The sequence below is a fragment of the Dermatophagoides pteronyssinus genome, unplaced genomic scaffold (assembly GCF_027571235.1).
Source record: "Dermatophagoides pteronyssinus isolate colony J.1.1.1.1 unplaced genomic scaffold, Derpt_VIB-CSIC_2022.12 sq0006, whole genome shotgun sequence".
Classification (NCBI taxonomy): domain Eukaryota; kingdom Metazoa; phylum Arthropoda; class Arachnida; order Sarcoptiformes; family Pyroglyphidae; genus Dermatophagoides; species Dermatophagoides pteronyssinus.
Window position 1 is genome coordinate 26,994 of NW_027461530.1, and position 10,759 is coordinate 37,752.

The 10,759-nt window shown below is 41.2% G+C and overlaps 4 protein-coding genes across 6 annotated transcripts; 3 read left to right on the plus strand and 1 right to left on the minus strand.

The window, feature by feature from the left end:
* Nucleotides 1–372: 372 nt before the first annotated feature.
* me31B (ATP-dependent RNA helicase me31b) lies at nt 373–2,572 on the plus strand. 2 transcript variants are annotated; one of them, XM_027346584.2, is made up of 3 exons: nt 373–833; nt 884–1,385; nt 1,444–2,572. In XM_027346584.2, exons 1-3 carry the CDS (start codon nt 775–777, stop codon nt 2,188–2,190), a joined length of 1,308 nt encoding a protein of 435 aa, XP_027202385.1. In that variant the 5' UTR covers nt 373–774; the 3' UTR covers nt 2,191–2,572. The 2 variants fall into 2 exon arrangements, with proteins under 2 accessions (XP_027202385.1, XP_027202386.1); XM_027346585.2 differs by having other exon boundaries at nt 887–1,385.
* A 135-nt stretch (nt 2,573–2,707) lies between these two features.
* Nucleotides 2,708–6,583, plus strand: LOC113796328 (uncharacterized). Of its 2 annotated transcripts, none has more exons than XM_027346577.2 (4): nt 2,708–3,343; nt 3,404–5,009; nt 5,072–5,670; nt 5,980–6,583. In XM_027346577.2, exons 1-4 carry the CDS (start codon nt 3,283–3,285, stop codon nt 6,429–6,431), a joined length of 2,718 nt encoding a protein of 905 aa, XP_027202378.2. In that variant the 5' UTR covers nt 2,708–3,282; the 3' UTR covers nt 6,432–6,583. The 2 variants fall into 2 exon arrangements, with proteins under 2 accessions (XP_027202378.2, XP_027202379.2); XM_027346578.2 differs by lacking the exon at nt 5,980–6,583 and adding an exon at nt 5,789–5,947.
* Nucleotides 6,584–6,668: 85 nt separating this feature from the next.
* On the plus strand, nt 6,669–7,637 carry LOC113796333 (motile sperm domain-containing protein 1-like). The gene is made up of 3 exons (XM_027346587.2): nt 6,669–6,914; nt 6,973–7,048; nt 7,115–7,637. The coding sequence occupies exons 1-3, from the start codon at nt 6,803–6,805 to the stop codon at nt 7,521–7,523; spliced, it is 597 nt and encodes a 198-aa protein (XP_027202388.1). The 5' UTR covers nt 6,669–6,802; the 3' UTR covers nt 7,524–7,637.
* Nucleotides 7,616–9,346, minus strand: LOC113796329 (cytochrome b-c1 complex subunit 1, mitochondrial-like). The gene is made up of 3 exons (XM_027346579.2): nt 9,172–9,346; nt 8,262–9,107; nt 7,616–8,192 (listed from the first exon to the last, which is right to left on the minus strand). The coding sequence occupies exons 1-3, from the start codon at nt 9,223–9,225 to the stop codon at nt 7,677–7,679; spliced, it is 1,416 nt and encodes a 471-aa protein (XP_027202380.2). The 5' UTR covers nt 9,226–9,346; the 3' UTR covers nt 7,616–7,676.
* Nucleotides 9,347–10,759: the final 1,413 nt, after the last annotated feature.

Below are 10,759 nucleotides of genomic sequence, written 5' to 3' on the forward strand. Positions count from 1 at the left end.
ATCAAAGGGTTGCAACAAAAATTCAACGATGCAGGTAGTGCCATCTTTTGCCATCGATTGCTAGTAACAGTCAAACAAAGACAGTGCTGCCACTATTGACTGATCTCCGTTCGAGTAGCCATTGAAGAATGAAATGCATTGAATGGGGATGAACGTTACACATACAACAAAAAAACGACGCAAGCGCAATACTGACATGGAGCGCCGAAAGAAAGAAAGAAAGAAAATGTTGAGCAGCACAGAACTCGGCACACAGCGTGTTTTACATCAATGCCCATTGTATTGTTGTATACTAAAACTGAAACTAACTGACATAGCAGCTTTCTTTCTTTCTCTCTTTCTCTCTCCAATTCACTCACGATACGATGATGGTGAATAAAGTGCGATAACAAAAAAATCATTGATTTTGATACAATTTCGTTTTTTCAATCAGACAAAACATTGTTATTCTTGTAAAACAAAAATAAAACAACAAACACTTTGACACTGAATTATCAAAACCAAACCATACGATTCATTGTTTGAAGCAAAGTAGTGTGTCAATTAATTGTCAACTAATTCGATTTGAATCATCAAATCAAATTGATCAAATTGATCTTCATTTTTTCCATATAAATTGATCGGTGAAAATTGTGCCCGCAACCAATTTGTTTATTTTGTGTCTCTAGATCAAGTCTTTCTACGTTTTTTTCCAAATTTTTGACCAAGATCAATTTATATTTCCTATATTTTGTTTGTTTCGAATCACTTCATTCAATCTCTCTCACGATTGGTATGGCAACGAACGCAACGTTAACAATGTCCAACAATAATCATGCCAATAACGGAATCAAGTAAGTGCACTTAGAAATTGATGAATCGTATTGATTGTGTGATTGATTAGTAGCAGCAGCAGCAATGATTGGAAGGCCAAGCTCAAGGTTCCACCGAAAGATAACCGCATCAAAACATCGGATGTTACATCCACACGTGGCACCGATTTCGAAGAATTCTGTCTAAAACGAGAACTATTGATGGGCATATTCGAACAAGGCTGGGAAAAACCGTCGCCCATTCAGGAATCAGCCATACCAGTCGCCCTGCTCGGCATCGACATATTGGCTCGAGCTAAAAACGGTACCGGAAAAACCGGTGCCTACACGATTCCTTTGTTGCAAAAGATCAACGTTAACAATAATGCTATCCAGGCTTTGGTGGTGGTGCCGACGCGTGAATTGGCTATGCAAACATCAAACATCTGCATGGAACTGGGCCGACACTTGGGTGTGCGTGTCATGGTGACCACTGGTGGAACGAACCTCAAAGATGACATAATGCGTATCTACGAAAACGTTCATGTAGTGGTGGCCACTCCTGGGCGTATTCTCGACTTGGTCGAAAAAAAGGTACTGTTTGTCAATTTGCCAACACTAAATTGACTGATTGCTTGTTCACTTGAGACAGGTTGCCTCGTTGTCGCAATGCAGATATTTCGTGCTGGATGAAGCGGACAAGCTTTTGGGTCAGGATTTCCAGGGTATGCTCGATACACTGATATCGCATCTGCCCGAAGAACGACAGATCTTACTGTTTTCGGCAACATTTCCAATCACAGTGGAGCGCTTCATGCAGATGCATCTGAAAAACCCGCACGAAATAAATCTGATGGAAGAATTAACCCTGAAAGGTGTGACCCAATACTATGCGTTCGTGCAGGAACGACAAAAGGTGCACTGTTTGAACACATTGTTCTCGAAGCTTCAGATAAATCAATCGATCATCTTCTGTAATTCGACCCAAAGAGTGGAATTGCTAGCCAAGAAGATTGCCGAACTTGGATATTCGTGTTATTACATTCATGCTCGTATGTCACAACCACACCGAAACCGTGTGTTCCATGACTTCCGCAAAGGTCTTTGCCGTAATCTTGTATGCAGTGATCTCTTTACTCGTGGCATCGACATTCAGGCGGTCAATGTCGTCATCAACTTCGATTTCCCCAAGATGGCCGAAACCTATCTGCATCGTATCGGTCGTTCGGGTCGATTCGGACATCTGGGCATTGCCATCAATTTGATTACCTACGAAGATCGTGATTTGTTACACAAGATCGAAGCCGAACTAAACACCACCATCAAACCGATACCCAAAGTTATTGATCCTACTCTATATGTTGCCGAAGCACAAACCGAAAATGCCGATAACAATTGAACAACTAATATATATCACTCTCATCACCAAACAACACACACACACATCGATCGCGATCACCAACCAACCATACCATTGAATCAATCCAACAATCAACTACCACCAAACACACAACGATCCGGTCTAACGATAACGATGGGGAAAAGGAAGAATTACCAGCAAGCAACCAGTAAATACATCTATAGTGTTAATCAAAAATGGAAAAATTTTGTATTTTACCTATTTCATAATATTTTCTTACCTTCAACACAACATGAGCAAAACATACAACGTTTATCTTTCCCTTCTCAATGTCTGTCACTCTTGCTAAAAAATTAGTCTCTTTGTATTGTTTTTGACATCTTTGTTTCATTGAATAATTAAAGTCAACTTTCGTTTGCAATTCTTTCTTGATCAGTGAATGCCCCCTCTGATGGCCAATCGATGCAAACATGCATCCATGTTTCGTCATAGGAAAAAAGCATCCAATCATAATTCTATGATGAACGATGCGGCGCATCTCTCAATACCTATACACACTTAGCATGTATATTCATTTATGGATCATATCTGCGCATTGCCATCAACATATAGCCCACGATTGGCGTCATTCGCCACTCATCTCTCGCTCTGTTTGCTTGCTTGGAATCGAATCCCGTTTCATACACATACGTACACAGACACTGCCATCTTCTCTCCCCTTTGGCCATCCTCATTATTAAAGAGCGAAACAACTCTCTCTCTGTGTGTGTCTATATTGTTTATCATCTCGTATTTTGTGTCTGTGGCATTTTCGGGGTGAAATTGTCGATGATGGTGAGAAAGATTGATTGATTGGTGTTGTGAAAATCATCTGTAACACATATGAGAATCAACCAACACATTCTTCGTCATTGCTTCGTCATGAATGGCAGTTTCAACTGATCATTTCATTCCATTGCCAATCCAACAACACTCTCAACTGAACACTGAACACTAAACACACAACACACTGACTGAACATAACATTAGTTAATGATCGTTGTGATTATCATGATTGTGACTATCGAATCTCTTTTCAATTATTGAGTCAGAATCATTATCCAAACAAAACCAAAACGCAAACCCCAAGCCATGACTGACGAGAATGGCATCCCGACTCGAGTTGGCTGCTACGAAATGCTCAAAACTATCGGTAAGTTGACATTATCACCACCATTCTCCACTCTCCAATCACCACTCTTCTCTTTACCAGGGAAAGGCAATTTCGCCGTTGTCAAGTTGGCTCGCCACACAATCATCAATCTAGAGGTAGCCATCAAAGTGATATCCCGCAAATCGTTGGAAGCCGACCAATTACGCAAATTGAATCGCGAAATCGACATCATGAAGCGCGTCGGATCGCATCGCAATATTGTCCGGCTCTATCAGGTGATGCAATCCGATCGACATGTCATGCTGGTCACCGAATACTGCGAAGGCGGCGAACTGTTCGAACATCTCAAAAACAAAGGAGCCATGTCCGAATCGAATTCCCGGTTCTATTTCCATCAAATAGTGGACGCTGTAAAATATCTTCATTCGAACGGAATCGTTCATCGTGATCTGAAAGCCGAGAATCTGTTGTTCACATCCGATCTTCGTTGTGTGAAATTGGCCGATTTCGGTTTCTCCAATTATTATTCGAACCAATCTTTCCTGTCCACCTGGTGTGGCTCACCACCATATGCAGCTCCGGAACTGTTCGAAGGCAAGCAATACAATGGCCCTAAGGCCGATATCTGGTCACTGGGTGTCGTTCTCTATGTTCTGGTTTGTGGCGCACTTCCCTTCGATGGCAACACATTGCAATCGCTCAAAACAAGGGTTCTTTCCGGCAAATTCCGCATACCATTCTTCATGTCGCTGGATTGTGAACACCTCATCCGCCATATGATGGTGATCGATCCGGAAAAACGATTCACCCTGAATCAGATCAAACAACATCGATGGATGATGTCTCAACAGCAATCCCGCCATCAATCAAGCGAATCGGAAAAGCTAAGTGATAGACTGAAAAACGTCCACATCGACACCGATGACAACGATAACAGCAATGATGTGGATAACTCGTTGGTGGAATGGATCGCATCCGAATTGGATGTCGATGCGGAAACGGTATTATCATCGATCCGAAACCGTTGCTTCGATGACCACTACGCACTGTACAGTCTTGTCAATGATTCTAGTCATTGTTCGGCAACTTTATCGGCCCCGCCTTCACCACCACTGTTACCGATCGTTCCGTCCACTAATCAACGTAAATCAAGTATTACTACCGGTATTGTTGAACGGGAACCAACGCCCACCAGTCTGGCGCCCACTGTTTCGCAAGTTCGTCGTCACACTTGTCCCGATGCCAATGCATCCGACAGTCATGGTGTTCATGGTGGTCCTATCCATGGTACGATGGTCACACCGACCTTGTTTCTCACGCCGCCGGCCATCACTGCACCGACAACCATGGCTCCTCCAATGTGTAATCTTCCTCTGGCACCTCCCAACTATCCGTTAACTATGGATCTATTGAAACCGCCACCGGTACTGTTATTGGCCAACAACAACATGGTTCGACGAGCATCCGATGGCCAGGCCAACTATGCGCGAACCACACATTCGGATGGCCCAACAACATCATCATCACCAACGTCATCGTCGCCGACAGCGAAATCGACCACTAACAAACCGATCGCTTCACATGCACAAACATCACCTCCAATCAGCTACATCAAACGCAAACGCCATTCACTCACCGACACCAATGAATTGATTTCCCGTCAACGACGAATGCAACTTGCTCAGGCCAATCTGAACGCCGAAAGGTAAGTCGCCAATCGCAAATTGAACTTTTCCCAATTAACTGATTGATTTTTTTCCGGGGAAGATCACGGAGAAGAGCTTCGGATGGATCGACGGCCGGCATCTTCAATCATCATCATCCTCATCCTCATCAGCAACAGATATCGATACCATTCTTGCAGAATGAATTGAGAGCTCTGTGTGTATCGTCGCCACCATCGTTACACGCTTCGCCGATTCATGGCAATCACCTTGCAGCTGGAGCAAAACCCAATTCATCGAACACATCATCATCACTGCCACCGTCATCGCCACCTCTAACCTTGCCTCAGATCAGTGAAGAAATCCACAAAACTGATGTCCAACAACATGATGCTACGATGCTAGTGCACAACAAATCAAACAACCCGCATCCATGCAGACATGCAACTGGTTCGTCAGTTCCGTTAATCACGCCTCCTCAGTCATTCAGATCGTCGCCAGTCACATCACCCAATCACGCCACACCATCCATATCGGTGACCGATGAATTGGGAGCCTCGCAATTCCCCATCCTTCCGCCGCCGATCGATTTCCAGTTGGCCAACTCTCATCCCAATTTGGATCAAGATTCCAACGTCAGCAGCAAGGTGACTGCCGCCGACCTTCTATTCAATCGTCTGCATCGTTGGCGCAATGATGAAAGTGAGTATCGCTGCCCACCACCACCTCTAATCACCACCTCCAATCACCACGACCCGTATCCCCTCACCTGCACAGACTGAGAGAATGACCGATTTGTTTACTTTTCGTTTGATTGCAGATATTGTAGCGATGCTAGACCATTCGATTCCATCATGAATGAAGAATGCCCTTGTTATAAACACAATTGTTATGTTATTTCGTTATATTGAATGAACCACCCTTTCCTCGTGCCTTGAATATTATTAATATCATAATAAATGTCTGTCATAGTGATGAAGTAACGGCTAATCTCTTTCTTTCCATGCCTAGCATTGGAATCAGCTGCCAAATGCATTATGGATGCGAGCCACCATTCGCATCAAGCGATAGCCAACTATCCTTCATATCCCAATCTCATCAACGACGATCATCTTTCCGATGCCTGTTTCGACAGCCAACAACAACAACAACAATCGCCATTCTCGCATTACACAAGCGTACCGTGTGTGCTGAACAACAGCAAACAACTGACCACCACCGATTCCGGGTCGATATGCATCAATGACAGGAAAACAGCGGCCAAATTACTTAGTCATTTTGGTCATGACCAGCATCAGCTTACCAATTGTCGACAACATCACGTCCTCAATTATGGCCACACTCAGCTGCATATTTCCATCGAGTGGAATCAGTTACAGCAGAAACTTATTCTCAAACATGTTTCCGGCGATGCCTCGCAATATCAAAATCTTTGTCACGAATTGATATCCACCATCATCTAACCTCTCACCTCTCACCCCCATTCACATTCACACTCACCCCACTTGAAAGCTGTGAGCTAATCAATCAAACAAAATTGATGTTATTTTTTGATAATTAATAGGGACAATTTAATCAAATTAGTCTAATAAATGAATATCATTTCAATATTCAATATTCAATATTCAATGCTATTGCACTACCTGGATCACGTGATCGAAAATGCCATACGCGCGCGCTCACAACGTACAAATCCTGCAGGACTGTTCTGCATTTGGGCAACAACAAAACAACAAAAAGTCATATGCGTCGTTGATGCGTCGTCATTGATCGATTAATTCAATTGAATCGATGGTGACTGTGATGAGTGAATGATATTATTTGCTTGCAAACCATGAGTTCGTTTGTATTCATCAATCAACACGAAATCGAATTCCAAAATGATGCTCAGCAACCACAAACATTGACCATATTCAATCCATATGATTTTACCATTACTTTTACTTGTAAGTATTTGTAACTCTTTGCTCTCACATCACCCATTCTCTTGTTTCGCACCACCAGTCAAATCAACCCGTCCGGATGCATTCATATTGTCGGCAACACATGGCGATATTCTCTCACGACATTCTTTGGATGTGTAAGTCTTTATCTCTCTCTCACGGTCTCACTTTGCTTATCCTCATTGTTATTCATTATTGAACAGATTAATCACTTTGTTGGACAAAACGATTGTCGAGGAAAAATTTCTTATCAAAATCTATTCAAAAGAGAAAAAATTGGGTGAAAAAACTGTACGGGTAGCGTACAGGCCAGATGACCAACAGCAATCAGTGATGAGCACCACCTCAAAAAGACTGAAAAATGATTACTTTCACGACTTGAATGAACCGAAATCGATGACTTTCCGAATGGATGCCAATCAACGCACACCTCACCATCCGAATCCATCTTCCAATCAATATCTGATATGGACTGCATTGGCCATTTGTCTGATGATATTGCTGTTGCCTCACGAGCAATCTCAATATAGCTATCTACAAGTCGGAGTCAATGTCAAGATCTGCGCTGCATATGTCCTGGGCATCGTCACCGTGCTGTTGATTCGAAACTGACCAAAAAATAATGTAACACTATTCTGTAATTATGTACAAATTCCTTTCCACCAAACCAATTTCTCTTTGTTTGTTTTTTCTGTCGAATCGAATAAAATAATTTACAAATATTTATTTCATCATCATCATCATTATCATAGAAATATGCTATATCTAATATTTAATCCAGGACATTTTCATTCTTAGTTCTTCATAGAGCGGAAGATTTTCCACTGGTCCAACGGCTGCCACCACTGGACAACGATCCCAGATGAAATTCTCTCCCAAACTATGGATCTTGGCCGAATTGACTCGATTGATTCGTTCGGCCCATTCTTCCAATGTGATTCGACGACCAAATCGCATTATATCGGTAGCAATGCTGTTGGCATTGCTAGCCGAACCTTCACGTTCACAAATCAAATTGGTCATCAGGGTATTTTTGCCCATCCGGATTTCATTGTTGGCCACTTCGATACACAATCGTTTCCATTGTGTCTGCAGATGCCAGATGAACTCTTCCAATTGCATTCGCTCGCCAACAAAGTAACTTCCCCAAAGTGCCGTATCCTTGTATTTCAGATTGAACGATTGAAATGATTGCGCCAAATGATCCATGTTGGAAACCATGCCCATATAACAGGACACATTCATGCCACCACCATGCGTCAGATCCCATCGACCCATCAGCTAATCACACATCAAACAAACCAATTAATCATTCAATCAATCAAACAATCAATAGAGAAAAGCACTTACAGATGCTGCAACATCCATGGCAATAAAATCCGGATCCGAATAACCAGGTCCTTGCACGGCAATGGCGACATGGGCACATGGCATCGAATCATCACGAACACGAATGTCACTACCGGTATAACGATTAGCCGTCAAACCTGGAATCATATTTTTCTCGAAAATGTTTGTCACATTCTTCATATGCTTCTCGCTGTCTTTGCAAATTTCATCATGATTGATTGGGCCACTGGCAGCAACAATCATTTGTGGCCCTTTGAATACGAGATCCAAACCGCGTTCAATATCGGCTTTGGTGAATCGTTCGATGTTTGCAGTGGGACCATATTTCGATTGTGCCAACGGTGTCTGCTGATAGGCCACCGAATGCAAATGATCCATGGTGACCTGTTCATAATTACTTTCCAATTCGTTCAGTTCGTTGAGAATATATTTTCGAGTCGATTCGATTTCATCCGCATTCAGGATCGGATTCTGAATCAGATCGGCAAGAATTTCGACCGCTTTGGCCATATCTTTGGGTGCCAAAGTCATATAAAAACCCGATGAATCTCGTTGTGTGTGGGAATTGAGGATGGCGCCCAAACTATGCATATCTTTTTCGAGTTGTTTCTTGGCACGATTTTTCGATCCTCGATACAGAAGATGTTCGATGAAATGAGTAATACCATTCAACTCTTTGGGTTCGCTCGAACAGCCCGAATCAATCCATACACCAACGGTTGCCGATGGGGAATTAGTCTGTTCGGTAGCCACACGAATTCCGTTGCTCAGTTCGGTGACATTTGTTTGGCCACCACTTTTCAATGCATTACTAAACTTATGGGCCGCGTGATGAGAATATCGAACCTATTCCAACAACATTAATTCATCGATTGAATGCAATCAGACAGAACTTTGCCATAATACATACCCCGACACTAGCTTTGCCGGCCAGCAAGCTCGAACGAATCAGATTGAGGGCCATCAAAAACAAAGAATATTTAATCGCTAAGTTAACAATAAATGATAGTAAATGATAATTCGCGTAATTGAGGCGGCCAACACACAACAAATCACAGTTGCTGCAGAAAGTGACCTTATAAAAACAGATGAATAGCGACTATTGTTACCCGATCGAAATGATCCTTCATGTTGTTAGGCGTCATCTAGCGATCAATGTTGGAAATTCTTTTCAAAATTTTCGAATCTTCAAAATCATTCGAATTTTGATGGACCGTATAAAGTTTGATATAAACAATTATCATTGCAAAATCATTACATCAATGCAAACCAAACAAAACAAAATATTTAATCCAAACAAATTCAGTAGATTAATGTTTTTGTGGTCATTTTCAACTCAACTCAACAGCAAAATCGACTGTTGAATCAATTCCAATCAAAAACATTTGCCGACAAACTTCGATTAATATAGTGTGCCATCAAACAACTGAAAAATCACAGAATTTCAGAATCTGAAAAAAATTACATTGTATCGTAATGGTAAAGGTCATAGACATCTGCGTTTGGTTTATATTTGGATCATCATCATCCACAACAACATTTACTATCTAAATATTGGTTATTTATTCTAGCAACCAAACCAAAATGAAAACATCTGGATAAAAAGTTACAGCAGTGGCGATGATATCTCTGTCAGTCAAGATGATGATTGAAGAAAGCCATCATACTGGATGGATACCATATTTATACATAACATGGCCATATGGTTATTATTGTGCATATCATCATCATCATTAAATCGAAAACCCATTAGCAACCATTCTTGCAAAATAACAATCAAATCAAATCTGTCAATTTTGTTTGTTTATTCATGGTTGCTTGTCAATCTGTCGACAATTTATGATCATCAATTAATCAATCCAATTCAATCTAATACACGAAATGTATCGATCAAAATTTGCAATATCTACATTTTTTGTTGTTGATCCAATCAACTTGATTGGCTACGAAAAAATTTATTGCCAGCCAACAGATAAAATCTATAGACATAATTGCCTAAAGTAATGAACAAAATGAAAAAATCTCAAATCGGGATTGTTTAATAAGAAAATGCCATAAATGGAGATTAGTCTCCACTTATATCTGATGAAAGATGATGACAAGCCAATTATTGTTAACCATAATAATAATTGACCATCATATTGCATCTTGTTATCTATTATCATAAGCTATTATCGCCATATCGATAATTATTTCTCAAGTGTGCGCGCGTACCTCTTCGAGGTCAGGTGTTTTGAAAATCAACTAATAAAGGTCACGATTAATCGAATAACCTGCTATATCATGTTTGTCCTAAAAAGTCAAGAGGAGAACAACCAAAAACAAATTCATGATTCTTTTCTCAAGCATCATGATAAATGATGTTTGTCTGTTGTTTGGGTGCAGAATCATCATCATCATCATAGCACCTCTCTGTCTTTGGCAATTCGCCTCTGGAATCACTCACTTATCTTATGAAGATAAGCAAAATTCCTATGTGAAAACTAAACTAATCTGAC